Source organism: Alligator mississippiensis, chromosome 9 (genome assembly GCF_030867095.1).
Source record: "Alligator mississippiensis isolate rAllMis1 chromosome 9, rAllMis1, whole genome shotgun sequence".
Classification (NCBI taxonomy): Eukaryota; Metazoa; Chordata; order Crocodylia; family Alligatoridae; genus Alligator; species Alligator mississippiensis.
In genome coordinates this window covers 69,111,327-69,138,670 of record NC_081832.1, presented here as the reverse complement: position 1 = coordinate 69,138,670, position 27,344 = coordinate 69,111,327, and the positions used below count along the sequence as shown (strand labels likewise).

General features: G+C 42.6%; 1 protein-coding gene across 1 annotated transcript in view; it reads left to right on the top strand.

Annotated features, from left to right (window-relative positions):
- FSTL4 (follistatin like 4) overlaps nt 1-27,344 on the top strand; it is a 535,417-nt gene that overhangs the window by 154,448 nt on the left and 353,625 nt on the right. Inside the window, exon 5 of the mRNA XM_059712862.1 lies at nt 24,467-24,715. Coding sequence (XP_059568845.1) covers nt 24,467-24,715 — 249 coding nt within the window. The remainder of the gene's footprint in view (nt 1-24,466; nt 24,716-27,344) is intronic.

Sequence of the window (27,344 nt, the reverse complement as noted above, 5' to 3'; positions counted from 1 at the left end):
CAGCCCTGGTAAAATCTGTGGGCAAGGAAGGAGCCCCCCAGGGGGCACTTGCCTGCCTGTACAATAATGCCAGGAGCCTGGGGAAGAAGCAGGAGGAACTCATTCTCCTGCTCAGTGCAAACAATTACGATGTCATAGGGATCACGGAGACCTGGTGGGACTCCACCCATGACTGAACCACGGGTATAGATGGCTATACCCTGTACAGGAGGGATCGTGTAGAGAAAAGGGGCGGGGGTGTAGCTCTCTATGTTAAGGAAAGCTGCATGTCCCTGCAAGCCGATATTGGCGACCAGGGTGGACGGCTGGAGACCCTCTGGGTTAAAATCCATGGGGAACATGGCACGGGGGACACAATGGTGGGAGTCTATTACAGACCTCCCACCCAAAGTCCTGAGCTTGACCAGAAGTTTGCCCAGGAACTGGCTGAGGCAGCTTGCTCCAGGACCATGGTTGTCATGGGTGCCTTCAATTACCCAGACATCTCGTGGGAGGATCGCTCAGCAAAATCTGAGCGGTCGCAGAGCTTCCTCTCGTGCGTGGATGACCTCTACCTGACTCAAGAAGTCTATGGGCCAACGAGAGGCAAAGCGCTGCTTGACCTGGTACTGGCTACTGGGGATGACCTAGTCGGCGACCTAGTGATCGATGGGAAGCTGGGTGACAGCGACCATGAGCTGATCACCTTCACCATCCGCCGAAAAGCTGGCAAGTCAGTCAGCAACACGCAAGTCCTTGACTTCAGGAAGGCCGACTTTGACAAGCTCAGGAGGCTTGTCAGTGAGGCCCTAAGGGACTGTGACCACAGGGAGAGGGGAGTTCAAGAAGAGTGGTTGCTCCTCAAGGGAGCGATCCTCAATGCCCAAACTAAGTCTATTCCATCTCGGAGGAAAGGCAGCAAGAAGGCACAGCAGCCCCCCTGGCTCTCCAGGGACCTACCAGACCTCCTGAGGCTAAAAAGAAAGGCCTACAAAGGATGGAGGATGGGAGTCACCTCCAAGGAGGATTATTCTGCACTGGTTGGGTCCTGTAGGGAGCTGACCAGGAAAGCCAAGGCTGCAACTGAACTCCAGCTAGCTTTGAGCATCAAGGACAATAAAAAGTCCTTTTTCAGATATGTGGGGAGCCGGAGAAAAAGCAGGGGCAACGTTGGACCCCTGCTGAACCAGATGGGGCAACTGACAACTGACGCCCAGGAAAAAGCCAACCTATTAAATAGGTACTTTGCGTCGGTCTTTCATCAGCCCCATGGGACACCCACGCCCGCTACAGGGCCGGGAAGTCCGGGTGAGGGTGATCCCCTGCCCTCCATTAATGCTGACTTCGTGAAGGAACATCTTGAGAAGCTGGATACCTTCAAGTCAGCCGGCCCTGACAATCTTCACCCCAGGGTACTCAAGGAGCTGGCGAGCATCATAGCCCAGCCTCTAGCGTGGATCTTTGAAAACTCTTGGCGCTCTGGTGTAGTGCCCGAAGACTGGAAGAAGGCCAATGTGGTGCCTATCTTCAAGAAAGGGAGGAAAGTGGATCCGGCTAACTATAGGCCCATCAGCCTGACTTCTATCCCGGGGAAGATCTTAGAAAAGTTTATTAAAGAGGCCATCCTTAATGGACTGGCCGACGTCAACATCTTAAAGGATAGCCAGCACGGATTTGTTGCGGGTAGGTCTTGCTTGACCAATCTAATTTCCTTCTACGACCAGGTGACCTATCACCTGGACAAGGGAGATGAGATTGATGTCATATATCTTGACTTCAAAAAAGCCTTCGATCTGGTGTCCCATGATCGCCTCTTGGAGAAACTGGCCAATTGTTGCCTTGGGTCCTCCACGATCCACTGGCTGGAAAACTGGCTCCGGGGTCAGACCCAGAGGGTAGTAATTGATGGAAGTCACCCATCGTGGTGTCCTGTGACCAGTGGGGTCTCCCAGGGCTCTGTCCTTGGACCCATACTGTTCAACATCTTCATTAATGATGTGGACACTGGAGTCAGAAGCGGACTGGCCAAGTTCGCCAATGACACCAAACTTTGGGGCAAAGCATCCACACCAGAAGACAGGCGGGTGATCCAGGCTGACCTGGACAGGCTCAGCAAGTGGGCGGACGAGAATCTGATGGTGTTCAACACCGATAAATGCTAGGTTCTCCACCTTGGGAAAAAAAACCTGCAGCATCCTTATAGGCTCGGCAGTGCTATGTTGGCTAGCACTATGGAAGAAAGAGACTTGGGGGTCATCATTAACCACAAGATGAACATGAGCCTGCAATGCGATGCTGTGGTTAGTAAAGTGACCAAAACGCTGGCTTGCATCCATAGATGCTTCTCAAGCAAATCCCGGGACATCATTCTCCCCCTGTACTCGTCTTTAGTGAGGCCGCAGCTGGAGTACTGCGTCCAGTTTTGGGCTCCACAATTCAAAAAGGATGTGGAGAAGCTTGAGAGAGTCCAGAGAAGAGCCATGCGCATGATCAGAGGTCAGGGAAGCAGACCCTACGATGACAGACTGAGAGCCCTGGGGCTCTTTAGCCTGGAAAAGCGCAGGCTCAGGGGTGATCTGATGGCCACCTACAAGTTTATCAGGGGTGACCACCAGTATCTGGGGGAACGTTTGTTCACCAGAGCGCCCCAAGGGATGATGACTAGGTCGAATGGTCATAAACTACTACAAGACTGTTTCAGGCTGGACATAAGGAAGAATTTCTTTACTGTCCGAGCCCCCAAGGTCTGGAAGAGCCTGCCACCGGAGGTTGTTCAAGCGCCTTCACTGAACACCTTCAAGATGAAACTGGATGCTTATCTTGCTGGGATCCTATGACCCCAGCTGACTTCCTGCCCTTTGGGCGGGGGGCTGGACTCGATGATCTTCCGAGGTCCCTTCCAGCCCTAATGTCTATGAAATCTATGAAATGTAGCACTTATTCAGACTGGGTACAAGTGAAATGAAAGCTTATGGTGCTGTGATACGATAATTTCAAAGACCATTAATCAATGTCCATTTCGATGGACTTCCAATGGCTTGTCAGAGAAGTTCCAATGGCCTGCAACATTAAAATTGGGCAGCACAACTTATAAAAATGAGTACACCATGTACACGTGGCTAGGAAATGGATGGAAAACATCCTCAAGCCATTTCCAGTACATTTTTGTTATCCTTTTAAAGACCACATTTACTAAGCAGGGAGCCCTTTTTGGGTACTAAGGTGGTTATTTAAACTATTGTTCACTCTATAAATCTCAGCACATGTGCTTTTTCTCTTCTTGCAAATGTTCTCTTTCAATTCTCTACCCCCCTCCCCGCCTGCCATTTTACTACTATTTTAAATCAAATTGGTGTTCAATTTTGTGTATTTTATAGAATGTTTAATATGCTGACTGACCTCCTATTGTTTCCTTTACTGGCACATACATAAAAATGGTCAGAATTTTTTCAGTGAACTGTTTCTTCATTGGAAGAATGGAGATTAATTGAAAGCCAGAAACCTCATGAAAATATATTGTTTTAGATTAATCTTTCATCAAAAATAATTTTGGTTTCAGGTTTCAGTTTAGGCTTAGACCCTTCACCTAGGATGCAGTTTCAAGACATTTTCTCTAAATAGAAAGAGCAGGGACTTAAACTGGAACTTCTTTTAACCCAGGGGAATGCTTGAACCACTGTGTTGTTAACTATTTTGGGGTAAGTTGCTCTCTCTCTCTCTTTTTATTTTTCACACTCTCTCTCACTATCTTTCCCCCACTCTCCCTCACCAGTTGAAGTTTTTGAAAGGTCTTCTTTTCATGCTTTAGCAAAATAAAACAATTTTTATTAAATGGATTTTTGTTTTCTGGCCAACTGTCATTATCAGCCATTGTAGATTTCATAGATAGATTTCATAGATTTCTAGGGTCATAGTTTATAGTTTCATAGTAGCTAGGGTCAGGAGGGACCTGAACAGATCATCTAGCCTGACCCCCTGCCACAGGCAGGAATGAATGCTGGGTTCACAAGACCCCAGACAGGTGATCGTCCAACCTCCTCTTGAATTTGCCCAAGGGGTGAGGACCACTTGCCTGGGAAGCTGGTTCCAGATTTTGGCCACCCTAACTGTAAAATATTGCCTTCTGATCTCTAACCTAAACCTATTCTCCATCAGCTTATGACCATTGTTCCTCATCACCCCAGGTGGTGCTGGGGAGAAAAGGGCTCTGCCTATTTGCTGTTGATCTCCCCTGATGAGTTTGTAGGCAGCCACCAGGTCCCTCCTCAGCCTCCTCTTGCTGAGGCTGAACAGGTTCAGGTCCCTCAGTCTCTCATCGTAGGGCCTGTCCTGCTGCCCTCTCACCAAGTGGGTGGCCCTCCTCTGAACCCTCTCCAGGCTGGCCACATCCCTTTTGAAGTGCAGCACCCAGTACTGGATGCAATACTGCAATTGTGGCCTGACCAATATCACATAGAGGGGGAGTATCACCTCTCTGGACCGGCTTGAGGTGCATCTTTGGACGCATGACAAGGTATGGCTGGTCTTGCTAACTGCAGTCTGGCATTGGTGGCTCATGTTCATCTTGGAGTCAATGATGACTCCAAGATCCCTTTCCGCCTCTGTGCTTTCAAGAGGGGAACTCCCCAGCCTGTATGTATGCTATGGATTCCTTCTCCCAAGGTGCAGCACCCTGCATTTGTCTACGTTAAACCCCATCCTATTCTCATCTGCCCACTTTTGTAGTCTGTCTAAATCTAGTTGCAGCCTCTCTCTCCCTTCAAGTGTGCCCACCTTGCCCCACATCTTAGTGTTATCAGCAAACTTGGACAATGTGCTTTCAACCCCCTAGTCCAAGTCGATGATGAAGATGTTAAATAGTGCGGGCCCAAGGACTGAGCCCTGGGGGACTCCACTGCTCACATCCGGCCAGGTTGAATACAACCCGTCCCCCACTACTCTCTGGGTGCTCCCCATCAGCTAGTTGTTTACCCATCCAACTGTGTAGGCATCAATGCCACAGTCGCTTAATTTATTAATGAGAATGGGGTGAGAGACAGTGTCAAAGGCCTTCTTAAAGTCTAGAAAGACTACGTCCATGGCGACGCCATCATCCGAGGATTTAGTTACTTGGTCATAAAAGGCAATCAGGTTGGTCAGGTAGGATCTGCCTTTGATGAACCCATACTGGTTGCCCCTGACCATGATCTCCCCTGCTGGCCCCCCACAGATGTGCTCCCTGATGATTTTCTCCAAGATCTTCCCAAGGACCGAGGTGAGGCTTATGGGCCTATAATTACTTGGGTCCTCCTTCCTCCCTTTCTTAAAAATGGGGACCACATTGGCTAGTTTCCAATCCCCCGGCACCTGGCCAGATGACCACGAATGCTTGTACAGCCAGGCAAGGGCTCCGCGATGACCCCTGCCAGCTCTTTCAACACCCTTGGGTGGAGGGCATCTGGACCTGCAGATTTAAAAATGTCCAGCCCTTCCAGAAGATTCCTAACTACATCTGTGCTGACCCAAGGCCTGACAGAGCTATCCTTGAGATTGTCCCTACCTCTGGTAGGAGGGATGTCCCGGTCCCTGTTCAAGAAAACAGACAAAGAAACTGTTAAAAATATCGGCTTTCTCATCTGGTGTAGCCACAAGATTACCATTTGTGTCTTGCAGTGGCCCTACATTGCCTGGTGCCCTCTTCTTGCTCCCAGTGTACTTGAAAAAGGACTTTTTGTTGTCCTTAATCCTGGACGCTAGCCTGAGTTCCATCTCTGCCTTGGTCTTCCTAATAGCCCTCCTACACACCCGGGCCAAGGAGGAGTACTCCTCCTTGGTGATAGCCCCGTCCTTCCACTGGTTGTATGCCACCTTTTAGTCCTCAGGCATTCCTGAATGTCCTTGCTGAGCCATGGGGGTTTCTGAGCACTCTTATCCGCCTTGCTTCTCTCAGGGACTATTACCCTTTGGGCCCCCTTAAGGTATGACCATCCCTCATGGACTCTCATCTCTTCTACCTTCTGGGCCCTTAGTGCCTCCCCGACTAATCTCCAAAGCTCACTGAAGTTGGCCCTTCTGAAGTCAAGGGCTTTAGTCTTGCTATAAGCCCTTGACACCCTGCACTGGTTAATGAATTCCAGCAGGTGATGATCGCTATTGCCCAGGTGGTCAAGGACCTGCAGTCCCCTCACCAGGTCATCCCCCATGGCCAGGACCAGGTCCAGCAAGGCGTTACCCCTAGTGGAGCTGTGCACTTCCTGGATAAGGTGAAGGTCCTGTAATACAGCCAGGAACCTATGCGAGCGGTCAGACCTGGCTGTCTGCTCCTCCTAGCAAATGTCTGGGTAGTTTAGGTAGCCCATGACAATGACATCCCTTGACCTAACTGCCTCCGTAAGCTGACCAGAGAAGTCTCGGTCCAGCTCTTTCCCCTGGTTGGGTGGTCTGTAGCAGATACCCACCATAAGGTCCCTTTTGCCGTGCCCCCCTTGTAGTTTGACCCACAGTGTCTCTGCCCAACCCTCCTCTAAACCAAAGCTAATCCTTGATGATGTGAGTTGCTCTTTGACATAGAGTGCTACCCCCCTGCCTTTCATCTCTGTCCTGTCCCTTCTATATAGGGTGTATCCCCGAATGCCCGTTGCCCAGTCATGGGTAGGGTCCCACCAGGTTTCTGTGAGCCCTACTAAGTCTGGATTCTTAATCGCAATCAGCAGCCACAGTTCCTCCTGCTTGCTCCCCATACTATGAGCATTGGTGTAGAGGCACTTGAGGCCTCCTGAGGGTGCACACGCCTCCCCCCCCCCACTCCCAGGACATTGTTGCTTACCTGGGTGTCCCTTTCTCTTGTCACCCTGCATGATGGCAAAGCACCCTCTCTACTCGGAGCAGCCCCTTCCTCTGGCACAGCTAGTTTAAAGCCCGCCGTATGAGATCAGCCAACCTAGAAGAGAAAATACATTTGCCCTTAGGGGACAGATGAAGCCCATCCCACCCCAGCATGCCCTCCATACAGAAATATGTTTCGTTGTCAAAAAACCCGAAGCCCGCCTCGTTACACCAGCTCTGAAGCCGCCGGTTAACTACATCAATGCAGGCCTCATGACGCCTACCCCGTCCACTTACTGGGAGAATGGAGGAAAATACCACCTGAGCTCCCATCTTCTTGAGTTGGTGTCCCAAGGCCTTGTAGTCTTCCATGATGTTGTCCAGCTTGCCCTTGGATGCATCATTTGTCCCCACATGGACCACAACCAGTGGGTAGTAGTCAGAGGGCTTGATGATTTTCAGGATGGTTTCTGTGATGTCCCGAATCCTCGCTCTGGGCATACAGCAGACCTGCTGTGACAACGACTCAGAGTGACAGCTTGGACCATCGGTTTCCCTCAGGATGGAGTCCCCAATGACTAGAACTTTACGTCTCCTCCTCCTCCTCGGGGTCTGCCTCTTCTCAGCCCGTGTTGTAGGTTGAGCAGCATCAATGACTCTGGGGATCTGCTCTTCTGCCTTCTGAAGAAGGAGCCAGGGCTGGAAGGAACCTAGTAGATCGTCGGGTCCAGCCCCTTACTCCAGGCAGGAAAGAGCGCTGGGGTTAAGTAACCCCAGGCAGATGCCTGTCTAATCTCTTCTTGAACATCTCCAAAGTAGAGGAAAGCACCACCTCCCTTGGAAGCCCATTCCGTATTTTGGCAACCCTTACCATAAAAAATTTCTTCCTTATGTCCAATCTAAATCTGTTCTCCTCTGGTTTGTGGCCATTATTTCTGGTAACCCTGAGGGGCACCCTGGTAAACAGAGTGTCCCCTATTCCCTGCTGCCCCCCCTGCCCCCCAATGAGTTTGTAGGCAGCCACAAGATCACATCTCAGCCTTCTGTTGTGGAGGCTGAAGAGATTCAGATCCTTCAGTCTGTTTTCATAGGGTCTTACCTGCAGGCCCTCAACCATACAGTAGTCCTCTGAACCCTCTCAAGGTTATCCACATACCTCTTGAAGTGCAGCACCCAAAAGTGGACACAGTACTCCATCTGTGGCATCACCAATGCTGCATGAAGGGGAATTATCACTTCCCTAGACCTGCTTGTGGTGCACCTGCTGATGCAAGAAAGAGTGCGGTTAGCCTTGCTTATTACCTTGTCACACTGGTGACTCGTGTTCGTTATTGTGTCAACTGGGACTCTGAGATCTCTTTTCACTGTTGTGGTACTCAGAACGGTACCTCACAGTCTATAGGTGTGTTGGAGATTCATTATTCCAAAACCTTGAGTTTTACAGCTTTAAGCCTATATTTGCTGTTTAAGTCTTCATTCTTGCAGTGAGATCAACATGGGTTGATCTGTATCTTGTGCAGAACTCCACTGAAGGCAGCTGAATAGTGGAGGGGTCAACACATGCAAATCACTGGAAGCCTAAAACCAACATTTCTTTGTTCTTCTTAGACAGAATGGAGTTGCTCTCCGCTTCATCTACTACTGCTTTTTCCCATTGCTCTCTATACTGCATTCCCCTGATTTTCTTTTCCATCTTCCATTAAATTATTTCCCTACCAATCTTTTTAGTGACCCTTCATAGGTCTTGCAAACTAAATCTGTGAATAACTAAGCTTATTTTGTCATAGAATATTTTTGCTTGTCACTTTTGAAAAGAACTTAGCCTCCAGAGTTAGTTGGACCCTTTGGAAAAATATTGCCTTGCATTTTGAGACAGGCCATCGTAGCGACGAGAAGCAGGATTCCAAAATGAAAAAGTAATGGGGTCAAATTCAGTCCTGCTTATATCAGGGAGTATTTTGATATCTGAAGTCTTTTCAGCAAAAGCTGAACATTTATCTAAGTATCCACTTGCTGTATTTTGAATGATGACCAAACCCAAATACCGAGGAGAAAATTAAGTTGGATGAGGATAATGAATGGACTTTGTGTCACAAGTCCACAATCATAGTCAAGGAGTTGGAGGTCAGTTTACTTCTACCATGCCTACCACTGTGGTACGTGAATAACTCTCCATTCTCTTTCTTTCATATCTTTGTACTTTCTTTCTTCTCGTTCTCTTTTTGTGGTTGAGTAGTGCAGTTAACCCACTCCCTTTCTCTTTCCCTCCTACTCCACAATTAATCTGTCCAGCACTCTTCTTGACTGAAATTAAATGATTCATTAAGAGAGAGGTTAGAGGATGTAGACTAGACGCAACTTATTTACTCAGAGCTGGTGAGCAGGTGCCTCAACTTGTTATTTCTCTTTTTGAGGACCAGCTCAAGACTGATTTATAAAAATGTCCTTCCCTCCATGTCCCAACATAAATGTAATACATCCTCATTCAGTGGTTACATGATTGTAATTCTCCCTATAATGGAACAGTTTGGCTTCTACCTCACTCTTCTATTATATGGTAATACGCTTATGCTTATAATGTATGAAGCCATACAGCATCCAGTCAAGAAAACGTAAATGAAATGTCTTGGAAAAAAATATGCAAAAAGACACCGTGCTACCACAACAGTTTTCAGCTGAAAGTTGAAGCTGGTTTGGATGTGATATAGGAATGCCAATAATCCCATTTCTGAAGCTGCCTCTTCAATCAACTAATGGAGCAATGAGTCAAATATACACTGCACTTTATAAAAAAGTAAAAAAACTTAAAGTAGGAAATACCAGCACTAATATAAAACCCTAATAGCTAAATAGCCTTAAAACTTCCTTCCCTTTCCTTTTCCCTTTCCCTTTCCTTTTCCTTTCCATTCCTTGTAGTTTCACCATATGGAAAGCTTTTGCACACAAGACATAAAGCTCAGAAATAGACTTTTAACAAAATGATGTATATGCTGAGTCCTTAGTTTTGGCAGAGTTGTCTACCTTATTTGTCCATAGGATGCAACTAAATGTTACATTTTCTTAAGAGTTTTTATTAATTATTTGTACAGAGCTGAAACTATTGGTGGATTCTCTGTTGGCAACTTCGCCTAAAATTTAATCTAATTTGGAAAAAATAAATAATGTATTAAAAAGGAAGAGAAGGTCCAATCTAAAAGGTCTCTTAATATGTTGACTTTGTTTATGATATAATTGTATTAGAAGACTGCTGGTGTTAAAGAACTGAATGTTATCAGCTGTTTGAAGATCCCTCATGAATTACATTTGCATGATATGAGAAATTATATTGAAGTGTGTGTGGGGAGTAATTCCTTCTATAGAATTCTATAGGTAGAATTTGTTTTTTTCTGATACATTGTGCTATCTAAGGTTGAAAGCCCAATTTGGTTAGGTAGGGTCTAAAGGGCTTGGCTCCTTTTCCTGGGCAGATGTATGCCATTTTACTGCGCCAATGCTAAGAGGTGAAGTGATGACTCATATGTTCCTAGTGCTTTGCTTCCTAGTCAGTGGAAGAAGGGAGGTGTGGTGAGGAGTGAACATCCCATGACAATGTGGCAACTCGGGACAGCTCTCCTATCCTCAGCAGCAGGGACTGTAGAATTGTACTCTTCTCCCTTTAGCGGGAGATCCTTCTACACAGGAAAGCGTGAGTATTATTGAGATGAAATTCTTCTTGACCCGGGAGTTATTAATTGAACTATGGCAGGTATAAAAAACATGGGGTTAGGAATGGTGGTTCTAGGAGATGTCTATGTTTTGGAAGCAGAGCTGTTTGTATGCATATGGGGAAGTGTGGGCTTTGAATGTTTTTTTTTTTTCTCTTTTTGCTTGGAAAGTATAATTCTTTTGATGTTGAAGCAAAATAAAGCACCCATTCCTGCAAGGCACTAAACACCCTCAATTCTCCCTCTGAGGTTAGGCCTGCATGTGGAAGTAGGAAGAAAACTGTGGTATTTGACTGACTTGTTTTTAGTTGGGACATACCCAGTGCTCGTCTCCATCCTTAGTCAGGGCTGTACGTGGCAGCTTGTGCTGCATCTCCTTAAAGGGACTGTTTTGAGACCATTCAAAAATATGGTGCCAAGAGCAAGAAGTTAGATGCCACCCTTCAGTTTTATACCACAAAACTCTTTTTTAAGACATGAGAGCGATTAATATTAGAAATGCTAATGAAGACTTTGCTATGATGATACCAGCTGAAGTCCCTATAATTGGTCATTTGTCCTTTGCAAGCAAAGATAACCACATCCAGTGGGGAGGAGGGGGAGGGGAGAAGAGAGAAAGGGAGCAGGGAAGAAGAAGGGAGGGAGAGAAGAGAAAGGGAGAGAGAGAGGAAAAGGAGAAAGGAGAGGAGGGGGGAGGGTAGAGGCTAGGTTGCGTGGGTATGCAGGTGATTTATAAGCCTAATCTTTGCCCTGAACAATCTGCTGCAGCAGGGGCAGGAGAGCAATGAGGACTGGACACAAGAGGTCCTAATTTTCTTGGTCATGTGCTTCCTCACTGCCTCTGCCATGCACCGCTGCATGAAGGCCAATGCTCTGCTCTGGACTAATGACCTCCAGGATGGACAGTCATGAGTGATTTTTCTCCCACGACTCCAGGTTGATGCTGAAACTGTTTAGGGACAGCTTTAGGGTGTCCTTGTACTGCTTCTTTGGTGCACTGCAAAAGCGTACTCCATTTGACAGTTCACCATAAAAGATTTTCTTTGGTATGCGAGTGTCAGGCATTCTTGAAAGGTGGTCAGCTCATCTTAGCTGTGCCAGTTTCAGTAGGGTGTGGATACTGGGGAGAGATGATCTTCTGAGTGCTTCAGTGTCCAGAATTTTGTCCTGCCACTTGATTTTTTGGATCTTTCACAGGCCACACCAGTGGAAGTAGTTTAGTTTCTTGGCATGATGCTGGTAGATGGTCCAGGTTTCACAGGCATAAAGGAGGGTTGGGAGAATGAGGCTTTGTAGACCTTCAGTTTCGTCGATGTTCCAATGCCTCTGTGTTCCCAGACCAAGTTACAGAGTCTGCCGAAGGATACGCTGTCATTTGCTAGCCTTGTGTGGAATTCATCATCAATGTGGACAGCACAGGAGAGCGTGGTGCCTAGATAGGCAAACTAGTTGACCATCAACAGTTGTTGGCCTTTAACTGAAATGTGTGGTTCATGGGATGTTGTGCCAGGTGCTCATAATTAATCATATCATTTAGACCTCACACAGTAGCAATAGGATAGTTTGGCACCAATGAGAACCATTTTCCCCAAGAGCACCTTTAAAAATAATCTAAATTAGTATTAATTATAAACAGCCTTTTACCTACTCTATCTCCAACCAAAATAAATAAATAAATACAATTAAAAAAAATTCCAGACAAATATGCTGATGAGCTATTTTGGTTCATCAGTTTATGGGTGAGAAAATTAATAGTCAGGAAACTGAAAAATCCTTCTCTTCAATATGCAATACCATCTGGTTTATGCATATGTAAGGAGAAAGTATGCATAAAATAAGGAAAATAACTCCCCCCCCCTCTATAAATGATCTTATAGGAAGTGATGGATGACCAAAATCAAAGAATGAGGAAATTTCAATGGGGCTTCACATCTTTATGGTCCTTCCTCATATCAGCATTTAGATCCCCGGTTTTTGAATGAGATACGTAATTTGTAAAATAACTAAGTTGGTCATCCATGAGGTACAATGAGTACCCTTGGCTACTGTCCCTTTTCTTGAAGCCACACATATACTGAAAGATGCAGTTTTAATTGCCCTTGAAATCAAAATGGGCCTGAACCATATTCAAACTTGTTTCTGTTCTCTGATTCCTTCAAAATTCATATGTTTGGGTTTGATATTCTAGGGGGAACAAATAGAAAGGAGTTGATCTGATTCTGAACTCTCTGAAAGGTTCTGGGGACTCGATTTCTACACTAAAAAGAATGATTTTCAATCACACGTTTAAAAAAGAGTGAATGGAGAATTCCCTGTTTTATACTTGATAAAGGGAGAAAAGTTGTCTGTGCTGGTTCATACTATCACAGCAAATTATAAAGAAGGGAGAAATGACTAGAGGAAAAATGTAGGGTCCTTAAAGAAAGAAATAAGTACAGAAGGAATGAAAAACTTGACCAGTAGTGTAGTCAGTCAAGCCTCAAAAGAAATCTCACAATATGGCTCTAAAAAGATAGAGGGAAGGAAATGAAAACTTATGGAGATAGCTTATGCTAACTTGACCAATGTGGCCATTAAAATTAAGGCTTAATAAAAAAGTATCAACTGGTAAATATCCCTAACCAGACAGTGTTAGACTTTCCAGCTTACTTCCAGTGATTCCACAAGGAATATAATTGAAGGGATCACTATTAAAATAGGCAAGCCTTCTACAGTGATTTCATTATCACATTCCAACCTCTGCCACAAAAATTTCATCCGAGGAACAACAGATGGATACATGACACTGAACTATTGATTTCTCATCTCTTTCATAGTAGCCTGTCGAGTGGAAGCACTCACTGCTGTGGTCAAAGGGTAAAAGACAAGTGAAAACAAAAGAAAAGAGAGGATGGTCCGGAGAGTAAAAGTGAAGGAAAGGGGCAGTGAGAAGGGCTAATGAAAGAAATGAAATGCAACGAACTGACTTTGAGCAATGGCCTATGGGATTTCATATCCTTCTTTCAGAAGTGTGTGGCAGTATTGAACTGTAATAGATTTGTTTCCCACAGTTCCTGTGATCCATGCTCTAGAAATCAGATATTGGAAAGTTTCTTTATTTCTATGTGCTTCAAACTGTTCTACTGTGCTGTGGTGGTAAAGACCTAATCAAGACCAAAATATATCCACATATTAACTGTTACAAGGGTTCATTGGGTTGTTCACTAAGCTTTAAATTTGGGTACCCAGGAAGAGATTAAGTTTGAAAAAGGAATGTCTTGATGTATGGAGAAGCTGTAATTGTAGTTCAGTAAAGTCTTTTTTTATGACTGATTTATTTTAAGGGAAGCTGGTCATCTACTACTAAATTACCAAACACAGGCCCAAATGTTGTCCTTAAATGTATGTATATGGATTCCATTGACATGGTACACAAACACGTGAGCCATAATCAATATTTTCTGTAAGTCTGTGCAAAGCAGATAGTATTTGCTTCAGATTCGGATTCAGCTGATTCGGGGGACAGTGATTCGATTCAGTGATTTGAATCACTGTTCAGCTGAATCAATGCAGCCGAATCTGAAAGCCCTGGCTCACTGGGTGCTGCTGGGTGGGGGGCAATCCCTTTTGCCCCCCCACTGCCCCATGCTGCATGGGGGGGTTCTGCACCCTCCCCCCGCTGTCCCAGCCCCCCCTTCCCCATGGCTGCCCCACCTGCTGCGGCTCCAGCCCTTTATGAAAAAAAGAAAAACAAGAAACCCCCCCAACTCACCGTTCCTGCCCAGTGGGGGGGCAATCCCTGCTGCCCCATGCCATGTGGGGGGTTCTGCATGAGCCCCCTGAAGCTCTGAGGTCACTGCAGGAGCAGTGAGTACTGGGAGCTGGGGTGGGCAGGGCAGCCATGAGGGGGCTGGGGGAGAAGGTAGGGGATGGGGCCTGGCAGAGGTTCCCCCATGGTCCCCCCCTGGCCCTCCCTCCCCTGCCCGCTACGTATGAGCTCTGAGTCTGGTTGCAGCTCCATGCTGCAGCCACCGGGGACTGTCCGAATCATCAAAGCTCTCTGAATATTTTCCAGAGATTCAGAGAGCTTTGAATCGATTCGGACCTTTTAATTGGTACCCTGATTTGATTTGGATTCAGAGATTTGGCCACTGAATCGGGCTGAATCTCCTCCGAATCGAATCACCACCTGAAGCTTCACATAGTCCTAATTTTCTGCCCTGCAAGCATGAAGTAAGAATATTTTTAATATCAAGTATCTCTCATAGATAATCCTTTAAATAAGAGAACTTTTAAGATACAATATCCTTTATGACTCATTGACTTTAGAAGTTTCTCATTATAGGGAAGAGAATACTTAAACAAATTTTGTCTGCCACAAATTAATGACAAGTATGTATTGAGCCAGACTTTCAAACACTGAATTACAATTTTCTCTCTCAATTATTGCAGATGTAACTTACATCGTTTCTCCTTTTGATTTATTTTTTTTTTAATATCCATTCCATCTGCTGTTTCATACACTCACAAATGTACTGTTTTCCAAATAAATGTGCTAATCAAACTTTGGATCACAGAGTGTTTGATTGGGGCTGAAATTAGGCAACATTTAGTTCTAATTGTATCCACAGTAGCACAGTAGGACACTTGCAATTTTCAGGCCATTTACAATATTACCTGTAATCCTCCTCAGAGCACTGTCAATTTTCACAGACAAATTGTCTTCTAATTTTGAGTACTGCTATTTTCAGAACTGTTGGGCAGAAATAACTTTACTGCTAGATGGATTAACACCAGTACAAATTAAATCATTCTCTCAGCACACACTGGGAGGTCACAGAGATTATTTACAATGACAAGTCTCTTCCCATATAAAGGTGTTTCCTTTCTTTTAACCATCTCATGCTTTTCCCTTCTCTACAAATTTCTTTTTGTTGTGGGCTCATGTGTTTTTGTGGAATGTAGACCTTTATAAAAGTCTGTCTTCTAGCAGCTATTCTGACTGTCCGTTGTTCGAAAGATGTGCGGAGAGTGGGGAGGGAGAGTGAATAAATATTTGTGAATTCAAAGCTACACTCAGGGAATCCTTTTAATGAGCTCTTCAGGTTAGAATGGAAAGTTTTCTGGGAATAGATTGTGTATCCTGCCTTTTGGTCACATATGCATTATTACCTTTATTCACAAAGGAATTCTGATTATGGGGACAGTTCCTCTGCCATTGATTTGTCTTTATTATGGATGTGTTGTCGCGTCTTGAATTAGCCACCGGTCCTTTTACTGATCCATTTTGTTGTATCCGCTTCAGGACAATGTAACTAAACATTGCTCTTATGGCTGCCAGTTTAATATGGTATTCTTGATTTTAGTCAAATGCTCTGCTTTTAAATTGTGTCATATAGCCATGAGATCCATCTGATTAGGCACACTGATCTCATTCCCTGGACTGCCTTCCTTGACCTGTCTTGCTCAATTCTACACCATAAAAATCAATTGGAAGACTCCTAACTTCAGTAGCACAACATCTGTCCATACTCCATTCCCACTTGGATTTATTTTAACTTTCCTAAGTACTGATCACTTTCAAGCACCAGCTATTAAAATAATTTGCTGAAGAAATGTTTCTTCCTTCCAATAATGAATGGAATTTCTATAAAAAAAAAATATCTTGGGAACAAGGCCATGTTTCCTTCTGCACCAAAGATGAATTTGAGATCCAAAGTCAGAACTTAGAAATTTGAGCATTATATTGCTGGTTGGGAGAAATTCCTAGCTTTCTACTGTGAGGACGCTGGACCTGAAAATCATGACATGATATATAGAGAAGCTATTAGAGATCAGTTCTGGAAGCTTCCACTTTCTTGCAGGCCTTTGCAGTTGGAATCATTTAAACCCTGCATAATATGCCTGGCAGTAATAGACTAACATCAGTACCAATAAAGTCATCTCTAAAATAATGAGATTATTTTTCAGGTTTTATTAGTTTTTGATTTGGGGATTTTTTAATGCAATATGAGGTATACGGAGAAAAGAAGGTGAAGCAGTGTGATTAGAGCCAGGACAGAGCAGCCCTGGTGTGGGAGAGGGCACGGAGCGGGGTCATCCCCAGGCTTGAGGTGGCAGTGTTGGGTGGTAGAGGAGCTGGCAGGAGCTAGGGGTCTATCCCCTGGCTGACTGGGCACAATTTTTTATTTCAATATTATCTTACGGTGGAGTTACTTAATTTACTGAGCCCTAATACTGTGCATATGTGGATGGTGATGCTTTAGTACAGAGCTAATTAGTCAACTCCCTAGTAAAGTGCATGTGTAGATGCACCCACTATCTTTCTTTTTCCTGTAGAGTATCTTAACAAACATATAATATATTATCATTTTTTATCCTTATCCTTGGAGGCCATAATATCTCTTTCCACTGGAACAGTCTGTGTCCTTCCTCTTATGTAGTGTTTGTGTGTAATGCACATGATCTCCAAACTGTCTTATTACATGAAGGTATAGAAACACTCGTGATTATAAAATTAGTTTATATTTTTGATGTTACAGCAGTGTCACATGTCACAAATTTTAATACTCACACCCATAGCCAAACAGACAACTTTCTCATTTTCTTAAAAAAAAAAAATCAGAGCACCAAAGATCAGACACAGATAATTGTATGCTTTGCTGGCACTTCAGCTAACACACCCTGGTTTAATATAGATTTTCTAAGGTGAGTTAACTTTTTTTGCCTCTACATTTGCATAATAGGAATGCAATGCAAAAAAGATATATATTCCAGGATTATTAACAAATTTTTGCTCATTGCTTTACCTTTTATTAATGAAGCAATAATAATGCACATATACATTTGTTAACAGGAACCCACTGCAATTTGCATTTATCCAGATTGGTAGTACTTCAAAGCATGAATTATCCAAAAAGCATACAATAAGTATGTGCTAGTGAGGGAAGGTGAAAGGACCCATACTACAGTAGCTACACCTTTATTACCAGCCGAGAGCAAATAAATAATGTTAAGTCAAGTGTCAAGTACACACTTATATGTGTATAACTACACTTATATGTGTATGACACTAAGATGCGGGATGAAGTGGGTACGCTAGTAGGAAGGAACAGGCTGCAAGCAGATCTAGACAGGTTACAGGGGTGGTCGGATGAGAACAGGATGGGGTTCAACACTGACAAGTGCAAGGTGCTGCACCTGGGGAGGAAGAACCAACAGTACACCTACAGGCTGGGGAACTCCCTTCTCGCCAGTGTCAAGACAGAAAAGGATCTTGGAGTCATCATTGATGCCATAATGAACATGGGCCGACAATGTGGGGACGTGGTCAGGAAGGCCAACTGTACCTTGTCCACAGATACACAGATGCATCTCAAGCAGGTCCAAGGAGGTGATCCTCCCTCTCTGTGCGACGCTGGTCAGGCCGCAGTTGGAGTACTGCATCCAGTTCTGGGCACCGCACTTCAGGAGGGATGTGGCCAATGTGGAGAGGGTCCAAAGGAGGGCCACCCACATGATCAGGGGTCAGCAGGGCAGGCCCTATGAGGAGAGGCTAAGGGACATGAACCTGTTCAGCCTCCATAAGAGAAGGCTGAGAGGGGATCCTAGTGGTAGTCTACAAACTAGTCAAGGGGGACCAGCAGGCATTGGGAGAGTCCCTGTTCCCCCGAGCACTCCCAGGAGTTACAAGAAACAACGGACACAAGCTAGCGGAAGGTAGTTTAAGGCTAGACATTAGGAGGCACTATTTTATGGTCAGGACGGCTAGGATCTGGAACCAACTTCCAAAAGAAGTGGTGCGGGCTCCTACCCTGGGGGTCTTTAAAAAAAAAGCTGGACGAACATCTGGCCAGGGTCATTTGACCCTAGTACTCTTTCCTGCCACGGCAGGGGGTCAGACTAGATGATCTCCACAGGTCCCTTCCGACCCTACCAGCTATGAAACTATGAAACTATATGAAAAGGTCTACAAACTGTATTCTTCACAAAAAATGTCTAGTTCTGGTGCAGTTTTATTTCTGGAGGTTTACATTGGACATAAGAGTTTTAAAAAAAAATTAAACTGAGATTGTAATGAAATAATACATTCATTGCTTATTTATGAACTTTTTCACTTTAGAGGTTTTACTTTTTTTTCCCTCTTCTCAGTGTTTAATCTCTTTCCCAGCTATTCTGCTAGTAAATTAGTTACTGTAACTGATTCTGGTTTGTCAAATTAGTTATTTTTTGGGTAGAAATTTTCCATGGTTATTAAGATCTACAGATGCATGCATGCATGAGGTCTCCTACATCTAAATTATCTTTGCTGTGCTTGGCTTCTCCATATTTTCCATGTTCCAGCAAGAAATGTTGCAGGCATATTGTTCTGTAATGACTGAATAATGCCTCTTAGGTAGTATAGATTTCATTAAGTTATAAAGAAAAGAGGTTCATAAACCATTTTTTAAAGTTACATGGTTAGATTTTCATTCAGACTGAGTAAAAAAACATTGCAAGTACACAGCACTTCACAAATGCTATTGAATTTATAAACCACTTATAAAACAGGTACGTATTATGGCTTCCATTTTAAATGTGTAGAAAACAGATTAACAAGACCTGGGATTTTAATCTTTCTCCTTACTCTATCTAGCATCCTTTTAATTCTTTGGGAGTTTTGCCCAAGTAAGGAATAGTGATTAGGGATGAGAGTGTAAAAGGTGTATTATAATAAGTTGAGTGTATTTAATGTATTCAACAGTGTGTAAAATGCAGACAAGGTCTCTATCTTTATGACTTAATGAGTGGCCAGCGGATGGATAGTCTCATAAGCCCAAGGATGCAAATTGCCTCTTCATTTTTCTTTTAAAGTTTTGTGTTGAATTTAAAAGCCTTCTGAATGAACTTGACATGATTCCTGATCTGCAGTTATATTACTGTATGTATTAGGCTGATTTGGGCTTCAGCCAGAATTCCAAACTTTTCTTGTTTCCTGTCAGAATCCATTTGAGAAGTTGAATCCTGCCACTGATGGAGACAAATGGATTGGCTCTCTCCATCATGCTAACTTTTAATATAATATATCAACTTAGTCTCCGGCCACGTTTGGTAAATTTAATTAGTGTAGAAAAGTGGTTTGTTTTGCAAGATGATCAATTTTTAACCTAGGCAAATGGCTTTATAACTAATAAATTAAATGCATGATATCTTTTTCATGCAGCGTGGTGGGGCTCATAAATACTGCAAGCAGTTAGCTAATATTTTCTCTTGATTACCTTTTTCCATTACTGCTCTTTTTAACCCTTGTAGGAGTGGGGAACTCACTCTATTTTAATAACATGAAAGCAAAATATTGACAACAGGCTTATTTAATTGGTGAACTACCTTTCAGTTTTCATTCTTCTCTTAAAAGCAGAGGAGTAACCTCATGGTGTCGGTGTCTTAGATGACAATGTATGGCAATTTCAATTTGATTTAGCACTCTGAATGGCCTTCTGAGGTTTATTGTAAGTAATTATCACAAAGCAGAGCAAAATGTTAAAGTTCATAAGATGATCATGGTCAAAAGCTCGGAGAACTCTGACTTCCTTTTGACTATTGTACTTCCTTTAGTGTGACTATTGGCTAACTTTGCTGTGTTGACCCATAAATTTCTAGGTTAGGTGCCTAAAAGCCATGATAATATTCAGCAAATTCTTAAAATAAAATGTTTGGGAAAGGCTGCATGTAAAATCATGTCAAACCATCCCAAATACCCATTGTTTGAGCATTTTCAATTTGTAGCAATGTTTTCAGGGTTTTCCCATACCAAAACATTACCATTAAACTTTTAGACGTTGTAACAGGGACCATGTTTCCAATTATGTTTATAAAGTATCTTGCATTTATAGTCACTCTACATGTTGCAAATGTTTTGGAAAAACGCACAAGTAATAATTATGTTCCAATTATGAATAAATAAAGGGGAGAAAATACTTCTTCTATTGAAGCAAGCAGAAATCTTGTCATCAGGAGTGGTTATAAGACTTCTTTTTGATAACTATTTATATGACTATTTATAAGAATTATTTTTGCATGGTTGATAGTCTTCTATTTGAGATGGACCAAACTTTTGGATGTAACAATTTGGTATTGAGGTTCTGGCAAAATCTACCTCTAAAGAGGACTGGCCTTTTATTGACCATTATCTCATCTTCCCCCACCCCCAGCAGTTCTTCACATTTCTTATTCTGCTATTAGCTGTGCTTGGCTTATTTTGGTCAGACCTGAAGAAGAATGTCTTGCTTTCAGAACCTTATTCCAACCAGACAGTAGGTCCAATAAAAGAAATCACCCTGAGAAATCCTTGTTTATTGCATAATTTCTGGACTGTCATGACTAGAACACCACTCTCACACTACTTATTCTGCTATCAACATTTTTGGATGCCATATGCATGCGGTTTTTTTGACAGAACTTTTTAGCGCTTAATATGTTTAAAGGATTGTACAAATACAAATTTAAATAATATTAATTAATATCAACATCCTACAGACTGGATAAAGTAATCCAATATTATATACTTCATTTTACAGATATGGGGTTTTAAAAATTTAAGATCAGTCAAATCATGTGAGACTTACTGAATGGAAAAACTGCCTGAAATCACATTTTTATTAGTTATATAGTGTTAGAAAAGGTTCAGTGACTAGGAGAATACCAGAAGCCTATGAACAAAGCAAATAGTATCTTGAAAACCAGAATTTTTTAAAATAAATTATCTTGCGGTATCCACAATGGTCATAGAAAATCAAAAGTATGTAGGAGTCTACATCAGTCTATGTATTTAGTTACTTATGTTGGAATTTCACATCATAAAGGTCAGAAATATTGGCTGCCTATACATGTGCTTGGAGGTTGGAGAGGGGTAGTGTTTTAATTAGAGCAGTTCTTGGTCAGCCGCTCTAATTAAAATGCCACAGTGTCACACATATTGAGCTCCTGTGCATTTAAAAATGGCCACGGGATGCTTTATCTAAACCTTGTCTGACAAGGTTTAATTAAAGCACCCCAAGGCTATTTTGAAGCATGCAGGGGCTTAATTCACACAGCTCTACAGTGACACTGGAACGCTGTACTTAGACGTGGAGCAGGCTCGATTCATTGAGTCTGCTCTAACAAATTCAAATTAGAACATGAAGGAGCACATGTATAAGCACCCATTTACATTACAGTGGGACTACGAACTTTTGTTTAGACAAATCCAACAATATTAAGTTGGACACAGGCTAACATAAGAAAAAATACACCATGATAAATGTAGAACTATTGCCCCAATAGTAGTTCCATAACTACTGGTGTTCATAACTACTCTGAGGTGTAGAGGTAGCTGTTAATTTTAAGAGCTGACTTGCCACAGAAGACAGAAAAAATAGCCTAGTGTGGATGGGGAGATTTCGGTTGTAATAGGGGTAGAATGCTTTTAGTGAGAGTCATGTACACGTAGAGTCGTGTAGGTTACATGTAGAGTCAGAAACAACACGCAGGTCCTGAGTATATTAGCTACACATTGCAGAATGTCTACCAGAAAGCATGGCAGCTAGTAGGATTCCTGCCTCATTGATGCATTTTTGGTGAGTGAGATTGATATTTTATTTTAGCGAGTAAGAGAAGGCTTAAATTACCCGGATCATCTCCCACAAAACAATGCGTCAATAGAGCTAGGGGAAGGTTATGGCCCTAAATTTGCAGCCTACACCAACAATTGTGCTCACTTTCCAAAGGCACATCTATAGAACTCTGTATAGGCATAAGGATGTGTGCGTGGAGGGTTGGTGGGTGAGGATCACTGCAGGATCTAGGATCTAAGAAGGAAAACAGCAAAAAATATTTGCTTTGATTATTTTGGTTTGGGGGCACGGGGTGTAAAAGTTTCTTGTGTTCAGTGTTTTATTGAAACCTTTCATTTTAAACAACCACTGTAGCTTAAACTCCAGTAGCAAATTCTTACGTACTTTTCCAGTCAACTTGAGTAAAATAACTAACCAATGAAATGCTCATAACAATGTTGTTCAATAATGTTTCCTCATTCAAACATTGGTATGTTTATCCTGATAAATGTACAGCAGATACCGTAATTATAAATGGCCTTGACAATTAGGTCAAGTAGAGGTTGCATGTAGAGGTTATATTCCCGTGGATATTTTGCCAAAACATGCTGAACAATTAGTAAAGCGAATGAAAGATATTGAGATATGCCTCTTAGGGATGGTACTTTTCACGCAGCTCAGAGACACTTTGACCTTCTAGTTTATTATGATTCAGGAAAAAAAAATCAATATTTCTCAGCTTGACGGGGTTGGAATTTTAAAGAGCTATTGAGTCAAATAGTTAATCGTCCAGTTTTTCCTTTTGAATTTACAGTAATAAAAACAAAGGCTTAACTAGGACCTAAAAGATTGCAGTTTGTTACATATGAAACTTTGCATTTTATATTCATGTTTTAACCTGAAATGTATTCAGAGGTCCTATATTTGATAGTATTGCATTTTGGGTTAGTATGTAGTAGTGGGATATTAAATCAAGCTTGTGCTAAATTGTTGGTTACTAACTTTGTGTTTTTTAGCAACTTCCTTTTCTAATTTACCATGTTGAGCTTATTATGATTTACACAGCACAGTTTGGGGAAACTCTCATAATTGAGTATAATTCTAGTAATTACTCTTCGTACAGTTGCTTACCTGGAACTTTCCAATTTTTGTATAAATCATAATATTATTAGTTATGTTGTAAGCCTATGAATACAAAATCTTCAAATGCTACAATACTGCAATCTCAGTTAACCTCCCACGCCTTTTAAAAATATCACACAATAGATAAAATAAGTGTTCAGTCCGTCATGTTCTATTAATACCTGAAAAGAAAGTTTCTTTATATTATATTTACCTGAGGCCAAATTCAGATGGCCTTACTTATGCTGGGAAGAACCTTTGTGAATTTTACAGTGTCACCAATGGAGAAAAGTACTAACCCAAATCAGTAAAGTTATTTAAGCATATAGTCCATAGGTTTCGAGGTGCTAAATGAATTGCAGTCAACTTAAAGAGCCCATAATGCAGTGCAATCTAACCACAGTATTTGTCACAAGGACAAGTCTGCATTTTGATTTGCTTCGTTCACTCAAGAAAAATATTTTCTGTCATAACCTACACAAAAAGAAACTTTGGCCCTTGTGGTACATTTTCCCCTCCCTAGTTTCTATCCTAAACAACTAACATAGAGTTGAAGCTGTTGGCCACCATGGTTCCTGCAGTTGCCAAAAGGGAATGCCAGTCCTTGGCAATTTTCCTGTATTTCAAGGAAAAGCTCTTCTCCTGTCTGGGGTGTTATTAATTATACAGGCCACTACACATTTGACCTTTTAATATTTTAAGTGGAAAAGGAAGAAAATAGCCCCAACAAAGTCATGTATCAGAAATGCAAAATATATGTACTGTAGCAACTTAGTCACTGCAGCTGTGGTTCAGTAAATACCTAAAGTATATAGAATCATAGAAAGAAGGACTGGAAGGGACCTGTAAGATCATTGAGTCAGTCCCCTTCCATGGGAGGAGGTAATTGGGATCAAATAAGCTCAATAAGGTATTTGTCCAGCCTCCTTTTAAAGACCGGCAGGGATGGCGATTGCACCACCTCTGCTGGAAGTGTGTTCCAGATTCTAGTTACCTATATGGAAACAAAGTTTTTCCTTATGTCCGGCCAAAACTTTTCCTCAACTAGCTTGCTTTGTCATGAAATTCCTACATCTATTGCTATCTAAAACACCACAAATTTAAAATCTTTGCCAAATCAGGCCCGGAGAACTGTGCGTATATCTCTGAAGACAGTCCCCATATCAGAGTAGAGTACTGTCCACAAGATGACCGTATGTAGTTGGAATCCTCCTATGCTATAAATTCAGACTAGATGTGCTGAAACAAAAGAATAATTAAATCCTGCTCAACAAAATGTAGTTAATATTTATTTTTTTCCTTTTCTAGTGCTTTATGGACAAGATGGCCTACATGCATCATGTGAAAAGAAATTTTGTGGTCGGGGAAGTAAGTGCGTGGTTAACAAGGAGACTGATCAGCCGGAATGTAGATGCTTAGAAGATTGCAAACCTAGTTACATGCCAGTATGTGGATCTGATGGCAAATTTTATGAAAATCACTGTGAAATCCATCGAGCCTCATGCTTGCAGAAAAAGAAAATCTACATTATCCACAGCAAAGACTGTTTCTTCAAAGGTAGGACATAATTTTTAAAATACCTATGTTTTGTCCATTATCCATCTTATCTTAACCTGATAAATAATAGGGCTGTGTGAAACAGCAACATTTCATTTCAACTTCTGTTTCGCCGTTTCAACAGGACAGTGTTTCGTTTCGAGTTCTGTTTTGTTTCATCAAAACTGTTTCGTTGTTTCGACATTTCGCCCATAGGCTATAATGGGGAAGCATGAAACTGCCTATAACTTTGTCATTTCTTGCCCGATTCAGTTGAAACTTGAAGGGTGGTAGCCCCTTCTGAGGCCATGAGGCCTGCCAAGTTTTAAGGAGATAGGTGCAGGGGTTTCTGGGAAACTGCACCTCAAGCTGCTGACAAGCAAAACTTATGATGTATGTGTTAAGGCGCAGCTGTTTTTCTATCCCTCCCCCAGAGCACTGGGATTGGAAGGGACCTCAGGGAAGGATCACACTCACTGGCCAGCCACACAGTCAATATGAGAGCAGTCCTTCCCCCCTCTTCCCTCTCCCTCTCCTTAGTTTCTCTTTAGCTGCAAGCAAGCACAGCTTCGAAACTTTTCAAAACTTTTGAAACATTTCAACTGCCCTCATTTTGTTTTGAGGCTGTTTTGAACCCTTTCATATCATTTTGATTTCGCTGTTTCAAGCTTGAAATTAGTCAAAACAGTGTCAAAATGAGACACCCGGTGAAATTTCTCACAGCCCTAATAAATAACTCTGCTACATTTTCGACAAGATACATTTTTAAAGGATGATTTATTCCAAAACTCTGGGGACTGTAGCACAGTACTTTATGCAGTGGTTTAACCCATGAATACATACCCAAAATGTAATCAAAGTAGGAAATGGCAAATAACTAGATTATATATAGTGTACCTATTGTAGTAATGTTTTATATACTTTAGTTTCTAGTGCAATAATATTTTACTGTGTAATTTGTTTTGCAAAGCTTTGAACGAGACAAATTCATAAAAATGGTATAGTGTATTATACAAAGTGTGTCATGGAAAAAACCCAGAAAGTAGCCATTTTCTCCTACAAGCAAATGGGAAGACTTTATATATTGCTTGCACATGGCATGAATATTCTTGTGAGGTTTGACAATGGATTATACTTTGGCTAGGTACAGGCATCCAAAAAGCCCGAGGCAGAATCAATCTAAGTTATGTGGTTTTCTGTAAGCAGTGTAGCTCAGGTAGTGAACAGAACACACATTCACCCTTTATGAGAAATAACATGTTGATATTGATGTGGCAGAGACGTTCATGATGAGAGGAATAATTAGCAGGTCAGTTCAACTCATATATTTTTTACCCAGTAAAAGTAAAACATACCCTAAGAAGAAGTCCTCCATGGTGTAAAATGCTCTCTCAGAAAGAGTGGCCCAAAAGTTACAATTCACAAACCAAAATTCCAAAATGTCATCTATTTTGACAATGGCAGTGGTCACCAGACAATATAATATAGCTTTATATTGATCATTTGCATGGCTGAAAAAAATATGTACCTGCTATAGAAAATTATGGCCACAAATTCAGGTCTTGGAGAACAATCTATTTAAACAATTGAAGTCTGGATTCTATTATCATTGGTGTCAGCAATTGCAGTTAACACAAATGGAGCTCTGCATGGGAGTTTACTCTTACCAGAGACTCCTTTTAAGGTTTTTTATTTTCATTTTTGTTGTTGAGTAACTCATGAATGCAGAAGAGAACTCCTGAAAGATGCTGTTCTTTTCTTTTATATTCAGCCAGATTCATTTGGCTTTCCTTTAGATATCATTGAAATTTTTAGAAACTGCTTATTATCCTGTTAATTGAGAGAGATCAGCGACCCTACCTCTAGATAATTGCTGTGAAGAAACGGTGTCTGCCGGATTATTATTGTAAATGTCTTTCACATGGTCTATTATATTAAGGTGTCATAATTGTTACTGAGTTCTATAACAACTTCCAGATTACAATAGAGTTCTAGCACCTGCCAACAAGTTTGCATCACCTATGCACAACTTGTACAGATTCTGTATTAATGTCATTATTAAGACCTGATTGAGGCTGGCGAATGTTTATTCAGACTGATTTCAGTAGGTCTACCACACAAATATGCTGGAGCTGGAGCCGCAGTTCTAGCAGCAGCGGTACCTGTCAGTGTGCCGACCGACTTGGGACTAAGTCAACAGAGGGGCATGAGGCACAAGGGCTTCTGTCACATCACAAGGGAGAGGCCCCACCATGACTCTCTGCAGGGGAAAGGGGCAGCACAACATGGGCAGGCCCTTTGCTAGTGGCTACCCTGTGCTGTTCCCCTGGGGCAGGTTTGCTGGTTGGGCAATGCAGCCCTGCAAGGGTGGGACATCTTGCTGCCTGCCCAGGATTCAGGTGCCCTTAGAAGCCCACACTGGGGCTCCTGCCCAGGACAGCTGGTAGGCTGGGACTACATCTGTTCCCAGTGCCTGGAACAGCTTTCTCTCCTCCACCCATCTCCATCCCAGGCAAGTGCCCAGCCTCCTTGCCAGACACTGCCTGTGGGAGAGGTGGCATGAACTCCTGGGGGCTCTGCACAGTTCATCCAGGGCAGGTGGCACAAAGCAGGTGAGGGCTTGGCTATAGATCAGGCAGGCCAAGAAGAG